This window comes from Eretmochelys imbricata, chromosome 8 (assembly GCF_965152235.1).
Source record: "Eretmochelys imbricata isolate rEreImb1 chromosome 8, rEreImb1.hap1, whole genome shotgun sequence".
In the NCBI taxonomy this organism is placed as follows: domain Eukaryota; kingdom Metazoa; phylum Chordata; order Testudines; family Cheloniidae; genus Eretmochelys; species Eretmochelys imbricata.
Window position 1 is genome coordinate 49,722,262 of NC_135579.1, and position 17,100 is coordinate 49,739,361.

Below are 17,100 nucleotides of genomic sequence, written 5' to 3' on the forward strand. Positions count from 1 at the left end.
CTGCTTGCTGATGCTGCCTCATGGCCATCCCTGACTAATGGCCACCAGCCCAGCCATGATAGCTAGGCCAGAGCACCTATGCCCCAGTCCCTTACACTGATTCTTAACTCCTCAGTCTTTAGAAGTGAGAAATACATATTTACTTTCAGGCTGGTTAGCTTTTAAGGAAAGAGGGGTGTATTTTGGTGATCATAAACATGTGGGACAGGTAACACCGGCTGAAGATGAGCTTGGTGTTGGCTCAGGGTGCAGGCAAATGCTGTGTGAGCTTCTCCCATGTCGTTCTGCCAGTGAACCCAAATTCAGATCATCAGCTATTCCAACTCTGGATGCCCTCACAGCTCTGCCAATGTAATCCCGTCTTCCCTCAGTAGCACCCTATGCTATTTCAGTCCAGGGTGCCACCTCATATCTGACCTAAAACACCCCATCCTATTTCAATTTCAGCTCCCATGCCAGTGTATCTGAAGCCTGATCTGCAGCAGTCTTTACTATCTCAGTTCTGGGCCCCAACACTCTGCTAACGTACCTCACGCATTCCTCCTTGTTAACCATGAAATATAGTTTCTGTAGTTGCAGAGTCCCAGTTAACAATATTGGGAACTAAAAGCTCTATACTTCCATGCCCTATGCTGAAGATTCACTCTATGGGTTGCTTCTTCTCAGAGGTACTTGTACAATCAGAGTGTTTGATTCTGTTCTCTGTTTTTTGTTTGAAATAGAAATTGACTCTCCCAAGAACCTCCGTGTATCAGATGTGACACACAGCAGTGGTGTAGTTACCTGGACACCGCCTGTTGCACAGATCAGTGGCTACACTCTGACCTACCAGGCTCCAGATGGCACCAGCAAGGTACTGTGAGCTCTTCAATTCCTGCTTGTTACAAACCGCCCCAGTTTAAAGTGCACATGGGATGTTGGGTTTAGCCAATCAGATTCCATTATCAAGAACACATGCACAACCTTAGCATTGAAGTGAGAAGGTACCTCGGGGAGTGGAATATTCCATCTTAATTACACTTGTTGGGAGGAGCTGGTGTCCTACTGGACGGCACATACCACTGTGACTGCAGCTGGGTGTTGTGGATTGGGCAGATCCTTCACGCAATAGGAGAGTTCCATCATAACTGGCCTTGACACTGGGGGCAGGGATGTGTTTTAACTTTGCTTTTCCGGTGTGTTTATACATGTCAGAGGGCACCTTGAACGTGAGGTATCTCATTCATGAATGTGCATACAGCCTATTCCCTGTGGATACAGTTGTCTGTAGGGTCTGTGCAAATTCACTCTTTCCCCCAAATCCTCATTCCAGGGACAGGGAATCCTCAACCTACCCACTAATATGCAGATGGCCCTGTAGTTATAGGGTACACCCTGCTACCAGCATTCTTCTGACTGTGCCCTGCTCACCTCTAAAAGCATGCAGAGAATGGAAGCAGCATGGCCGGGAATAGATGACACAGACTATAGAGCTGAGCAGATCTTTAGTCTATCTTTTCTTTTCTTGGCAGGAAGTGCAACTGGGTCCTAATGAGCAAAGGTTCATACTGGAAGGCCTGGGACAAGGAGTGAGGTACACAGTCTACGTGGTGGCCTTTAAGGGAGACCGCTGGAGCAGAAAGGCAGCCAATACCTTCTTGACAGGTAGGGCTTGGCACTAATAATACTTAGCACATCTCATCTGTAGCACTTCACAGTTAAGGGTTAGTGGTGATGGTTCCACTTTACAGAGGCTCAGAGAGATTAAATGACTCATCAAAGGTCATCCAGTAAGTCGGTAAATTGGGAATAGAACACAGATCTCCTGACTCCCAGTCTGGTGCCCTGGGCCAGGCTGCATGGTGGGTTGGAGATGCAGTTGGGGAAGAGCATGAGGTGACAGTGGGATGGCTTATATGGAGATTCAGATCCATCTGGATGATGTTGCTTGCAGAACCTACCAGTTGAGTACAATAGATAGACTGATTGTGAAAAGCTGATTGGAGGTAGGGAGGGCGATCACCAACTCTGGATGTGCTTGCATCATCCCAGTAGCATGGGGGCAACTTGTATCTTGCAAGCACTGCTTTTGGCATTCAGGAGGTGCCCAAATTAACTAACAGGGTCCAGGAAACTTGCATCAAAATGGCATCCTGTTAAGGTGTCTTTCATGCCAATATGATGCAGGGGTTTGTCCTATTGGGGAAGGTCACAAAGGCATTGCCCATTGTGGACAAATGATGCAAGTGGGGAGGGGTTAGTGAGCTCCCTCTCCATCTAGAACCAGTACTTCTCTACACATCTATGACTTCCCTACATATCTATCCCCACACAAATCCAGCTTTCCTGAGACCCTCTCGAGGACCAGGCTGCCTCCTGCAGTCTCCACTGACCCCATTCCTGGGCCAGGTAGACAGCAGGTAAAGCTAATTTGCAGCTTAGGTGGAGGGCAGTCTTTACCAGAGCATGGCAGGACCCAGGGCATCCGGGTTTGTGCTCCAGCTGATGGGTGCCTGTGGGGGTGCATATGGTGCAGGACTCTATATGATCCCATAATCCTAAGGCTGTGCCCCTGTTCAAACCACATCCTCTTTAGGAGACTCAGTTGGGAATGCCTCTCCAGCTTCCTTTTCAGACTTGCTGATGTGAGTTTTTCCCTGTCTTGTTCCCACAGTTGCCTTCCTCTACCCATATCCTGCTGACTGCAGCCAGACCCAGCAAAATGGGAATGCCACCAGTGGCATGTACACTATCTACCTGAATGGTGATGCTGGCAGGCCCATGCAGGTGTACTGTGACATGACCACCGATGGAGGCGGATGGATAGTGAGTGGTGCTGTGGTCTTTGCACATCTGTTTACTTTTTAAAAAAATCAAGTGACTCTAATGCTGCTCTGACATCCCTGGAGACTGAAATCTTCTGTTTATGGCCAGCATAGCCATGACATGGGCAGCAGCACTGGAATTATCTTCTCCTTTTACTTTACAGCTCCACATCAGTGTTTCTCAACTCTTGCCTGGGAAGTACCATCTTTAGGGGCAAGGGGATAGTTGCCTGTATGCCTGTTCAGCCCTTGGCCTCTGCTGAGACTGCCAATGGGGATGCCAGTTTTGGTGTCATGGCATGATCTACTCACTGCAGGTGGCGCCTCCTCCTGGCTGTTCTGGGGATTAGCTGTCTTCCAGGTCCAACTCCTCTTTTTGTGGTCTCTCTCTCCATTGTTCTCTCCCTCACTCTGCAGCCCGCCTCTCACTCCAGGAGCTGCAGCTTTGTCTTCATGACTTAGCCCTCTGGCCAGATCATTATGCGGTTTTCCCTTCTGGGGTATAGAGTCTCACTAGGCCTGCTGTCCAGGCAGTGCCACTCTGTCAGTGGCAGATAGGGGAACCTGGGACTACCCACTACTTCAGGTTCCAGTCAAGGGCCCCTGCAACACGCAGCCAAAGTCTAAGTGTTCAACCTTGCTGCTTTCTCTCTGGGATGCTTCCTACTCTGCCTCCAACAGGCTTTCTTCTCTGCCCTTTTCTCTCCCAGATATGTCCTTCCCTCAGGGCCAGGTTCCCACTCTTTCCAGGGCCTCCCTCCTTCCCTCTCTAATACACAGAGGATGGATGCAGACTTCCTGACTGTAGCCATTACTGTTGCCAGCTTCCTGGCTTTGTATTAGCCCAGCCCAGCCCCTCACCTGCTCAGCTGAGCTCCATCTTCCAGTCAGGAGTTGCTACCCCAGCCTAATCCCCTCATGTGGCCTATCTCACTATCGGGCCCTTTCTCAGCTTCCTTAACCCTTTTGGGACTGATGTGGGGTGAACACCAATCACGGTGTGTTGGTTGGGGACTGGGTCAGGTTCATTGAGATACAAAGCATTTCACTGGTTGGTCTCTTATTTCAGTCAGGCCAATGGTGTTAGTGACTGAATTTTCTTACCACCTGATAACTGTATGGTGGCTCATGTGAAATGAACGAGCAGTCTTGAGTCCAGTTCCTAGTAGATTGCTGGCCACAGCATAGAAACCATGACCTAAGGGCATTGTACAACAGGGCAGGAGCATAAAACTGTGTGATTCTGGGACCCCATTCTCCACTAGAATAAGATTATGTTCCTCTCTCCTTTTTTTTTTATGTTTTTATTTTAATGAAGAATGAATAATGCAAACAATTTCCCATGAATATTCATTCACACGTCAAAAAAAAGTTCTGGTTGGTCCTGTTGTATATCTAGTTCCTCTTTATTTAGGTGTTTATACCACATTTGGGAAGTCTGTGGTTCCTTTTAGCCTCACTATCCACAAACATGAGTGTGATTTGAGTTATACTAGGGCAAATATTTGCCCTAGTGGAAAGCAAATTTTAAATTTCCAGTCACAAGTGTATGCATTGGAAGAGCTTGTGTGCTTATCCAATCAGAGAACATTAAAAAAAAAGCATGTGAAATCACCTGGCCAATCCCATTTTTCCAACAGCTTGAATTCTGAACACTCATTAACGCCCCCTCTTCGTGGGCAGGTCGGAATCATGGACAAATGGGAGGAAATTGCAATCTCTAGTGAATATTCCACACAAAGAAAATGAGGATAATTTACCCAATTGTTCATGACTCATGCAGCAGTGCTTGTTTTGCAGGTGTTTCAGAGGCGGAACACAGGGCAGCTGGATTTCTACAAGCGCTGGAGGAATTATGTCGAAGGCTTTGGAGATCCTCTGGGGGAATTCTGGCTTGGTACTGTATCTGTATGTGACAGGTGAAGGGTGGACAGTTAAAGACAGGCTTTATAGAGGCTGGCTGGCATTTTGATACTTACCTGAAATATGCAAACTTCTTAGGTCTGTAGTCAGGTTGGAAATACCATCGGAACAGCCCTGGGCTTGGCTGCTTCCGCTCTTGCCTGGAAGTGCATAGGCAAATGAAACAAATCTAGTGCCCACTGAACTTCATTTGGCTTTCACTCAGAGTGAACCAATGTTTTTCATACCTCAGAAACGGTTCAGTTCAGGAGTTTTGTGATCCTGTACCAGGAGAGGAGTTACAAGATATTAGCACACTGATTTAAAGGAGAACATGGCATTCACTGAAACATGAAGAATAGGAACAAAAAGTACTGTACTTGGCAAGTCATTTTCTGTATCTCCTTTCCGGCTGTTTCAGCTGACTGTGCTTAGATTGGCAAATTCAGCACGTAGATGTGACTGTGGTTGGGGTCTTTAGATTTGCTTAGAGATAGTGAATGTTCCTTTGGAGTCTGGATTATTCTCCTTGATCTAGAAGTGAAATCAGACTCCTGTGTTTCTGATGTCATTCTATGCTGCCACGAAGCCATGTGCGATAGTGCAAACTCATCCTTATCCATACGATGTAACTTCGGGATCAAGTCGGGGGAGAAGGTGGGAGGAGAAGGAGCAAACCACTGATTTAACCACAAATGTGGCAAGAAGAAACCTTGGAACAGAGAAAGTGAATGAATTTTGACACCTGTTTTCCCTCTATAGAATAATCACTTTGGTTTCTTCTCCCAGGTCTTGACAAGCTGCACAATCTCACTAGCAGTACACCCATTCAATATGAGATCCGGGTGGATCTGCAGACCTCCAATGACTCTGCCTATGCTGTCTATGACTTCTTCCAGGTGGCTTCGAGCAAGGATAAGTACAGGCTCTCGGTGGGGAATTACCAGGGCACTGCTGGTAAGGAATGCTTTGTATCCTTGCTGCTTCAGTCTCACATAATGGAAGCAGGCACTGGAATCTGGGACACTTGTTTCCCCATAAGAATGTGGGTTGGAATAGACTGGGATGCATTAGAAGTCCCATAAACCAGGTTGTTTCCTGGTGCTTCTCTAAGGAGAGAAATATACATTGGTATTTCTGGCTGGACCTCGGGAGTGGGCCCGCCAAGCCATCTCCTGAGAAGGGAGGGACTAGGTGTGGCTCACCGGCCACTGGATAAAGAGGCAGAGAAGAGGGAAGAGGCCCATGGAACTGTCCTCAGACTGGATTGGGGGGAGCGGGCCCAGCAGGCCACCTGCTGAAGAATCCAGAGAAGGGAGTGGTTCCAGCAGATGAGCCTGTGAAGGCATTGGAGGGGCTGTTAGGCATTCCCAATCAAGGAAGACAACATTGGGGGGTGGTGAGAAGAAGGAGGGTTGTGTGGGGAGGAATGGCAACCTGATCCTGAACTGAACTGGAATTCAGACTCCTTGGGAGTTCACCCAGCATTACTTCCCATCCTGATGATATAATGGCCTTTGCCATCTGTACTCCAGGTATTCCCTGCCCTGATGACGCCTCTGCCTTTGGCTTCCAATCCTCTCACCTGCCCCATTTACCACCTACGCCTCCATCCCTTTGAACCCCCACCCTCTGGGAATTGCCAAGTCTTTGGAACTGCATCTTCCTAGCCTCCACCCCCCTAGCAGTTTGATAGTGGCACCCTGAGATTGCTGTGCCTAACATCTCCTTCTCCCTTCTTTTAGGGGATGCGCTGACTTACCACAATGGCTGGAAATTCACCACCTGGGATAGGGACAATGATGTGGCTCTGAGCAACTGTGCGAGGTCACATCAGGGTGCCTGGTGGTACAAGAACTGCCACTTAGCTAACCTCAATGGCAAATATGGAGAAAACAAGCACAGTGAGGTGAGTGCCAGGGTTCTGCTACATGTGTGCTTCTTCTCACCAACTTCAGGGACATAGGTGACACTGGACAGCTCAGATGGTTCCTGAGTCAGGAAGGGCTGTCCAGACTCATCCAATAGTTATAGATCAGGCATACTTCTTCCCTTTAAAAAGGGTGTATTGTAATCAATCCGTGGCAGCCTAGGAACCTCACAGTCATTACTAGGGTACCCACCATGGCCACCTGTAACTTCAGAGTGACTGCAGAGATGGAACTCGCAGCATTCAGCCCAGACAGCACAGAGCCTACTGCTTGAACTAAACGAGCATCCATTTATAGTAATCGGTATAGGGTTTATGAGACAGACACACATGCACACTGAGTGCTTCCAGTTCCATCCTTTGAAACACAGCTGCAGACACGCTGCCACTAGCTAGCTGATCACAGTACTGAACAGTGAATTTAGTAGTGTTGAAAGGTGCTGGACTGACAGCCATGAGAAACTGGAATCCTGTGTTTATACAGAGAGCAAGGACAGCAGGAGTAGTGGAACCTCTCTTGTGATCTAAGCCAGGATTTGAACCCTTGTCTCTAGAGGTAAAAGGCTGGGGCATTATCTTAGACAAGTTGCTTCATCTCTCTGTGCCTCTGCTGACCCATCCGTAAAGTGGAGATCCTGCTACCTGCCTTCCTTTGTCATTCGCTGTAGCTCTGCAAATGAAAAGCGCTGTGTACGTGATGCTCAGGGCAGGGGCCCACCCCATTAGGTGTTGGCAACATGTGTCACTGCTGCCCCATGTTCTGCGCTGGCTGCTGATGGAATTCAAAGTGGTGCTTTTAACCTATAAAGCCGCAGATGGCATGGGACCTTGCTACTTGCGGGTATGTCTACACTGAGGCAGTGTGGGTGTTGCGACATGGGCGGTGGCTTGGACTAGGCACCTGAGATTGGACACAGTTGGGGGCAGGTGGGCTTGAACTTTGGCTGCCAGCCTCAGCTTCTACAAGTGCTGCAACGCCCCCACAGCTATTTTTAGCTTGCTAGGTCAGGGAGAGCTATCGTGAATTTGTCTACCTGGGGGCTGGGAATCACAACTCCCAGCTGCAGTGTAAACACACCCTGAGAAACCACCTCTCTCTTTATGCCTTGCTTCTACAGCTGCAAATGGGCAGGAACTTTTGAACTGGAACTTCCTAATTTTAAAAGGGGGGGGGGCACACGGTTGGCAGTATAATACGCTTCACAAGGGGAACCTCAGCTCAGAAATGGGCTCTCCCTCAGACACCTGTCTGAAATAGTCCCGATCTGTTGGTGTTAGGGCATGACACAAAATACATCTATTTACATAGGTTTCTGAATGTGTTATGCGTGTAGGGGGTTCAATCTTGGTGCGTGCCCAACTGTATGTTTATTAACTTGTGTTAGGGGTGTCCAGAGGGCTGGCTGAGACTCCCTCTTCTTATTATGGTAGAGATCCAAATAAATAACAACCCTCCCAATATCTGAGTTATGTATTATTGTATCCCAGTGCCTCACACAGGGTTTACATGCTTACTAAAGGGAATTCCTTGTTCTCTTTCCAGGGGGTCAACTGGGCACCATGGAAAGGCCATTTGTTCTCCATCCCTTACACTGAAATGAAGATCCGTCCTCAATCATCCAGCAATGAACCAATCCTGGGGAGGAAAAAAAGGTCTCAGGCAGGGAAGAGGAAGACGACCAGGGCCTAAAATGGCCTCCAAGCAGGGCCGAGCCTGTCAATTCCTGACAATGAAATTCCATTATTTTGTAACTAAATGTAAGGACTTGAACAGCTTGTTCCAATACTTATGTAACAAATGTCCAGCCTGCTGCAGCCCCTGCTCAGAGCTCTCTGGGTTCAGCCTGCTTTAAGCATTTGGAGGCAATTGACAAAAGTCACCGGTCACAGAGTGGGAGGAGACTGATGGGGAATATTAACATTTACAGCTATCCTGATTGGCTGAACTCGACAAGGACCTGACTGGTCCAATGCACACAGATGACCTATTTTCCCTGATCATTATGAACTTTACAAGCAAGCTTTAAACTCATGCTGTGGCTTCCCACAACCCAAGTTGCTGACCCTCATATTTGCAAATGCCCTTCACTACTAGATATTGCTACCAGCTACTACTGTAACTTCTCAGGCCTCAAGGGGGCATTGTGAAGTTAAAATGCATCATTTTGTCAAGTTAAAATGCATCCAGTTAAAATGCACCCTTATCTATGTTGAAAATAACCCCGTGGGTTGATAATTTTAAGAGTCTAGTTTACTTGCTTCTATTTTTGCTCCGTGTTTTTCTTCTCCTGGTTTCCAGCTTGGATGATGAAAAGAGGCCATTGGACTTCACTTTTATTAATAATCAGCCTCTAGTCACTTTCTCTTTCAGATCCTCATGCATTAGCACAATGCCACAGTCTTTGGGGTGTCTACACTATGGGGAAAGATCTGGTTTTCAAACACTGCTTCTTTTGGAATTTTAAAAACAAGACTGGAAAATTTCACCTAGTTTTAAGTTTTTGTATAAGCTTCTTTTTATAAAAACCTACATTTCCCATCTAAATGAAACTTAACAGTGTCATTTTAAAGCCCCTGGTTATTAAACCTCAGTTCAGGTTTATTTGTAGCTCACTCCTGAGCTGCTCCATAATTCTCTTTGGCTACAGGTTGTCCATTTTAGTGCCAACTCCAGGTGCTCTGTGTAATGCTCCCCCTGCTGACATGGGCTCTGCTGTGACAAGAGGAATGGCTCTCCCTCTAGTTGCTTGGAAAGGAAAATGGGGACTGGAATGAGGAATATGTACCAATAGGGGATTTGTTGTCAGGTGGCATCAACATCGGAATAGCTGAGAGCACCTGAGTTCTCTGAATAGGATTCTCTTGGTGACCTTGGACAACTCATTTAATTCCTCTGCCTCAGTGTTCTGATCTGCAAGATGGGGAGAATAATAGTCACCAACCTACCTCAGAAGGGTGTTTTGTGTGTTACTTAGTTAATGCTGGCAAAGTGCTTTGAAGATAATTAAGTACTAAATATTATTTTGAATACAACAGATAACACTTCACAGGAGAGAAATCTCTTCATTCATCCCCCTCTCTCCTAGGTCCATGCAGTACCTGTCTCCTCTTCCTTCACCTCTCAATGCTAGATGCAGAACATTCTCTACTCTTAAAGGTACAGTCCCACCACTACAGGCGTTGAGCATCATGAAATGCTTTCTGTTAAACTGCTGGTAAAGTTAATCAACCCTGGTTTAAACTCTGTTGTCTTGGGTCCTCTAATTCCAGCTCCATGTTTCTTCATACTAAAATCCTTCTGTATAATTTAATTGTAACTTTTAGAAAGCTGGTGTCTTCCAGCCAAAACAAATGCCTAGGAGGGAGTACAGTATATTCATGTTCACAGACTCCTAGGCAGGCTTCATAAAGAGGTGGAGGGGCACAAAAAAGTGGTTTTACTATCCTAAACTCTGCCTGCTCATGATGCCAAAATAAGATGCCACTCACAGGTGCCTGTGAAGAATTTTCACAGTATGAGGCTTGTCTTCACATACAGCACTAGTGCAGCTGCGCCGTTGTAGCACTTAAGTGAAGACATTCCTATGGCTGACAAGAGAGCTTCTCCCATCGGTGTAGTTAATCCACCTTCCCGAGAGGTGGTAGCTATGTCAATGAGAGAAACTGTCCTGCTGACAAAACCTCCTGTGTAGACAGCGCTAAGTCAGTATAACTGTACTGCTCAAGGCTGTGGATTTTTCACACCTCTGTGCGACGTAGTTATACCGATATAGGTCTGTAGTGTAGACCTGGCCTTATTGTCCCTCTCTTTCTTTGTATCCTCTTCATCAGCGCAGAAATAATTACAATGGTGACATTTAAATGGTCATCATTAGGCCCCAGAATTAGCACATTGACATGAACAAGGGTAGTTCACACTATTTTTTGACCTGCTGTTTCCAGCAGATTAAGATAGGCAGCACTGCATGGTTTACAACCAGTTCACAAGGTGAAGATTTTCTTCATAGTCTTAAGGGTGAGTCATCATTTGCTTGTGAAGAAAAGCTGAGATCCTGGAGCACACAATGCAGCCAACAGGGGAAAGTACCAGCTCACCAAGACTGGTGTGAGCCAGTCACATTCAATCACCTCCCCAAAGGGTTAATCAGCTATGCCCGTTGGAACATGTGCATCCTGTGTATCAGTGTCTCTTTCTAGTTCATAATGCTGAATGGAAATGGTTCTTAAATAGAAAGAATGCCTAGGAATCATAAATCATTCACAGACCAACATGGAGCCCCTTAGCCATTACCAATAAAGACACTTCTAAACAAAAATCTTGCCCTCCTAGGAGCCTTTCACACCTACTTTGCTCTGCTGTAAATGAGACCACAAGGGGTATGATTCTCATTTACACTAAGGCACCTTTATGCTGCTTGGGCCCTGATCCACACCCACTTTTGGGCCCCTTTTTTTTCCTCCCCCGTCCCCTGCCAAGCAAGGGGGGATAGTTCTGCCCCTCCCCACAACACCCAGCCTGGGAAGGGGGTGAGGGGACCCTGCAGCAGCCCCGTGCCCAGTTTGGAATGGGGTGGGTGTGAAGAAGCTCAGGGTCTACAGGAGGAACAGAGGTGAGGCTGGGGGGCAGAATTGTGGGGGGGGCATAACTAATGTGGAGATGGGATTCATTTGGGGGTTGAGGGGAAGAATTAGCTGCTGGGCATGGGGAGGGGCAGATGTGGGGGTGAAAGCTCCTGCAGCAGGGGACAACTCACCTCAATAAATCAGGGGGAATGGGCAACATGAATTGTCTCACACACTGGGGATGGGCAGGGGGACGGTTTCAAATATCAAAAGCCATGCCAAAACCACAATATAATTACAATAAACACAGAATTTGGGGGGGGGGGGGGTCTGAGTCATGATTTTTAAACCATTGCGGTTGGCATGGGCCCCTGGTGTCTGCTCCCAGAAGGGGATGAGGAGCGTGTGTTGGATAATCACTGGCTTAAGGTCTGAAGGCTATTAGGGTACGTCTACACTTTGACAAAAACCCCCGTGGCACTGATTCTCAGGGCCTGCGTCAGCTGATTCAAGCTCACAGGGCTAAAAATTGCAGTGTAGACCTTCTGGCTTGAGCCCAGGCTCTGAGACCTCTCCCCACCCCAAGTCTAAAGGCCCCGGCTCTTGAGCCCCCAAAACGTCTAGACTGCAATTTTATAGCCCCACAAGCCTGAGTCAGCTGACCCAGGCCAGCCACAGGTCTTTTGTCACAGTGTAGACATACCCTTAGGGTTTATTTGAGGGTCATTGGAACAGCTTCCCAAGTCATGTGGTAAATTCTCTTGGAGTCTTTAAATCATGATTGGATGTCTTTCTAAACGAGGCGCTCCAGTTTACCCAGAAGCGCTGGCTACTGTGGATTTACCCTTTGTGGAAGGGAAGTGCAATTGCCGGGGGAAGGCGTGTTTCTCTTCGAAGTGCCCTTGTCCCACTCAGGCTACTTTGTCCAGTGCTAGCCAGAGGCAGGTGCATTGTTTTCCACATGGTGACACGTAACTGTGGTGGAAATTCCCTTTCCTCAGTGCTAAAGCTGAAGATCCCCCCTCCTAACCAGCCTTTGGTGGGCTCTCTAGGGGCCCCAGGACTCCATGGGAGCCAGGTGAATGGTCCTGGCCTGTAGAGATGATCCCTGGAAATAAGAAACCCCACTAGTCTCATTTCTCAGCTGTTGCTTTTAGCTTCTGGGCATTTCCAGATCCACTGCTTTCTGTACTACCACTGACAGCTTTCCCCCAGGCCTTTACTAAGCGCTTTCAAAACCACTTTCTGTACATTTCAATCTCACTCTCCTACAACACAAATAAGGTTTTGTTGCCATGGAAACACATAGTTTGCCTTTCAGGTGTGTATGGAGTGATGAGTGGTAATTACCATGCCCCATGCTGGGGGAACCCACCAAAGCCACAAGCTTCAGCTAACTCCAAAACTGGGGTTCAGTGTGAAAGTCGGGGGAAGAAAAGGGGTGGGGGGAAAGCTGTATAGAGAAATGAAGTGAGCTTTCCCAGCCCCTGCTCTCAGTGTGTGCGAGGCTGGAGCTTGAAATGAACAGCACATAGGGTGATATAATCCCTTCAAATGAGCTTCTAGAGGCAGCTTTTGGGGGGTGGGGTTGGGAGGAGGCTGAGCTGGGTAACCCTAAGAGCTCTTCAGGGCCTTAGTTTCTGGACAGGTCAGCATGAGTGAGTCATATGGGCCAATATCTGTCATGCAAGGCAGGGCTGCTGTAGCTTCAGGGAGCATTGCCAGTTCCACCCCCCACCCAGCAGCGGGCCTAACACAGGTGCAGCCTCAGAAAGGATTACCTGCCCCAAGTTTGTGTGTGGGGGTGGCATTTTCTGAGCGAAATTCCTTTCAACACTTTGGGGGGAGGCACTTAGAGAGGCTGCTGGTTAAAGGCAGCTCCTGCCAGCAGTTATTCCTGCAAAAGGGGTCTCCAGGATTCCCACTGTCCCCTCCCTCCTGCCTAATAAGGGTCACCTGGAGAGACATTCACCCCTGCTGTCACTCTGAGCCACCCCAGTGGAAATGTCACTTCTAAACAGAGCTGCAGGCAGCAATGAGCCATGATGCCAGCTTTGTTGCCCCTGCTGGCTGCTCTCAGAGCTTCTGAGCAGGCAGCCAAGGCTCCTTCTTCCTCCTCCCTGGCTCACAGCTCTCCCGCCTTCACCCCACTGCTCCTCTCAGCTAAGGCAGGCCAAGGAGAGGAGAAATCAGCACACAGAACTGCTGCAGTTCCTCACAATGAGAAAAGTTTAGAGCAGATCTTCAAACCTGCTCTGTCCTCAGAGGGCCAAAACTGTATAAACTGTTTGTGGATCATTGTGGATCTGGGATAATCCACAGATGGGCGCTTTCCAGGGTCTAAAGACTCTGACCAGCTCTTCAGCTGCTCTAAATCAGCATAGCTCCATTGACTTTAATGCTGATTCCCACCAGCTGGGGACTTAGGACTCTATTCACCACTTCCCCAATTACTGCTCTGATGTTTCTAAGGCTACAGCTGTGTGAACAGAGGCTAGCAGCTAGGGACTTAGCAGGGTGCTATTGCGGTTACCTGGAGAGGTTTGGAAGACTACAGCCTGTTTCCCCAGCTGCTGAATCAAAGATACTCAAAGAAAGAAGGAGAATGTTTGGTGAGCATATGGGTGTGTCAGAGGGTCTCCGGTAAGTGATTCTTTACTATGGTGATGTGATAACCCCATGCTGGCCTGTTTGTGATGAGCTATTCCACTAATTCACCCAGTTCAGGGAACTGTATAGATATGAGTAGGTGCAATTGGGGCTGGGTAAGGGACTGTGCGTGGCAAATGAGGCTATAATCAGCTACTGCTGGCTCTAGAGAAAAATTCAAAGGTAGTATATACATACTGAGTTGGTAAAATGACTTGTAAAGGTGCTCAATGTCATTGTACTATATTTAAATAATCTGATAGAGAAATTCATGTATCTATTCTCATAGAGCAGGAGGCTCAGCTGCTGCTAGCAGCTCTCTAAACAAATCTCAGAGGCAAAAGTAGTCCTTAGAGAGGGCTGTCAATACAGGAGAATTTGTATGTGACATCGGACAGTTTCGGCTTCTTTCCAAAATGGGGCCCTTCACAAAAAATGAGAACCACATATTTATGTGTAGCTCTGGATGGAAGTTTATTTCTGCCTGATTATTTTGGGTTCCTATCTTTCACCAGGAGTGGCACTCAACATGGGATATGTTTTAATCCCCTGGAAAAGCCATATGATATGGGAATAAGGCACTGCAATAATCACAAATGGCCACAAGATGGAACCATAGGTCCACTTCATTTTGGGGCATCTGGCCATGAAACATCTGACCCCCATGAAAAGATCTTTCAGTGTTAAATCCTGTCCATGCAGAAATTTTGATGTCACTCTACTGCCTAGCCCAGACAGTGCAGATGTTTTGCTCTGTTGCCAGGGAGTTAGTGAAGTCAGCTCATAAAAGGGAGGGACTAGTTGTTTTGCTTAGAGTCAGAGCTGGCATAAGTAAGTGCCATGAAAGCTTCCTGTCCTCTCCTCTTGCTGGCTTTGCCTGTACATCTAGGTCCTGACTTATGGCCACTCCCAGCCGTTCAGTTCCATGCTTCCACCCAATTCTGCCTATGTCCCTCACTCCTGATGTGAAGCATCCTCTGCCATTCCAGTCCTGACAGGCACATAGCTCTCCCAATACACCCCAAGCCTGGCCTGATCAGTCCTTGGTCTTTGTTAAGGACTAGATTTTTCAAAAGAGCTCAGGGCCTTATTTTCAGACATGCTCAGCATCCCTGACCAGGACAGATTTTCAGGAGCGCAGCACCCATTAATGCATGAGAACATGGGAATGGTCATACTGGGTCCATCTCGTCCAGTATGCGGTCTTCCGACTGTGGCCTGAGCCAGACACTTCAGAGGGAATTAACAGAATAGTGCAATTATTGAGGGATCCATCCCCTGTTGTCCAGTCCCAGCTTCTGCAAGTTGGAGGTTTAGGGACAAGGCAGACCATGGGGTTGCATCCCTGACCATCTTGGCTGATAGCCATTGAAGGACCTATCTGCCATGAATTTATCTAGTTCTCTTTTGAACCCAGTTATACTCTTTGGCCTTCACAACATCCCATGGAAAAGAGCTCTAAAGTTGACGGTGCATGTGTGAAGAAGTACTTCCTTATGTTTGTTTTAAACCTGCTGCCTATTAATTTACTGGGTGACCCCTGGTTCTTGTGTTAGGTGAAGGGGTAAATAACACTTCCCTAATCACTTTCTCCACGATTCATGATTTTATAGACATCGATCACATCCCCCCCCTTAGCTGTCTCTTTTCTACGCTGAACAGCCTCAGTCTTTTTAATCCTTCCTCATATGGAAGCTGTTCCATCTTGTGCCTTTCTCTGCACCTTTGCCAATTCTAATATATAATTTTTTGAGATCGGGCCACAAGAACTATATGCATTATTCAAGGTATGGGTGTACCATGGATTTATGTAGTAGCATTATGATATTTTCTGTTTTATCATCAATCCCTTTCCTGACGGTTCCTTACATTCTTAGCTTTTTTTGTCTGCTGCTGCACATTGAGCAGATGTTTTCAGAAAACTATACACAATAACTCCAAAATCTCTTTCCTGAGTGGTAATAGATAACTTAGACTTTATCATTTTCTATGTATAGTTGGGATTATGTTTTCCAATGTGCACTACGTTGTATTTATCAACATTTGAATTTCATCTGCAATTTTGTCGCTCAGTCATCCAGTTTAGTGAGTTCCCTTTGTAACTCTTCTCGGTCGCTTTGTACTTAACTATCTGGAGTAGCTTTGTATCATCTGCAAATTTTGTCACCTCACTGTTTGCCCCTTTCCCAGATCATTTATGAATATGTTGAACAGTACTTGTCCCAGTACAGATCCTTGGGGGACCCTGCTATTTATCTCTCTCCACTGTGAAAACTGACCATTTATTTGTCCCCTTTGTTTCCTGTCTTTTAACCTGTTACTGACCCATGAGAGGACCTTCTCTCTCATCCCATGACTGCTTACTTTGCTTAAGAGTCTTTGGGGAGGGACCTTGTCAAAGGGTTTCTGAAAGTTCAAGCACACTACATCCACTGGATCGCTCTTATCCACAGGCTTGTTGACCCCCTTAAAAAAATTCTAATAGATTGGTGAGGCATGATTTCCCTGTATGAAAGCTGTGTTGCCTCTTCTCCAACAAATTGTGTTCATCTGTGTGTCTCATAATTTTGTTCTTTATTGTAGTTTCTACAAATTTGCCTGGTACTGAAATTAGGCTGACTGGCCTGGAATTGCCAGAATCGCCTCTGGAGCCTTTTAAAAAAACCTGATGTCACATTAATGATCCTCCAGTACAGATCTGGTACAGAGGCTGATTTAAGCAATAGGTTACATATCACAGTTCTGCAATTTCATATTTGAGTTCCTTCACAACTCATGGGTGAATCCTATCTGTTCCTGGTGACCTATTACTGTTTGTATACTGTTTATATTTGTTCCAAAACCTCCTCTAATGACCCCTAAATAAGTTGCATGTAAATAAGGTCAGATTTTGAAAAATGCTGAGCACCTCAAATACAGCCAACACGCTGAGCTCTTTTGGCATCTTCACTTCGGCCCAGCTTTTCAATTTGTGTGTTTGTGATATGTACAATACAAACAGCTACGAGGGACTGGATGAGCGCCATTAAGCTTTCCTCACTTGTGACCTAAACCAGCCTAGAACTAAGATCGACTGAACCCCACGAAGGAAAATATTGTGTGCATCCCAACTCATACAGAGCAGAAGCATAACTCTTCTTCCTCCCACTTTTTTTTTTCATGCCAAGAGAGGTTGGCCTGCACTCATTAACGAGGAGACGCACTAAACGTTACTAATTGGAAAGTGCCCTTTTAAGTATAATGTATCTGCGA

The 17,100-nt window shown here is 46.8% G+C and overlaps 1 protein-coding gene across 1 annotated transcript in view; it reads left to right on the forward strand.

Moving 5' to 3' along the window:
• The window catches only part of TNN (tenascin N), a 34,633-nt gene extending 26,307 nt beyond the window's left edge, over positions 1-8,326 (forward strand). The window contains exons 10-16 of the mRNA XM_077824833.1: positions 723-853; positions 1,512-1,644; positions 2,654-2,805; positions 4,605-4,701; positions 5,496-5,663; positions 6,452-6,615; positions 8,180-8,326. Of these exons, the coding sequence (XP_077680959.1) occupies positions 723-853; positions 1,512-1,644; positions 2,654-2,805; positions 4,605-4,701; positions 5,496-5,663; positions 6,452-6,615; positions 8,180-8,326 (992 nt within the window). The remainder of the gene's footprint in view (positions 1-722; positions 854-1,511; positions 1,645-2,653; positions 2,806-4,604; positions 4,702-5,495; positions 5,664-6,451; positions 6,616-8,179) is intronic.
• Positions 8,327-17,100: the final 8,774 nt, after the last annotated feature.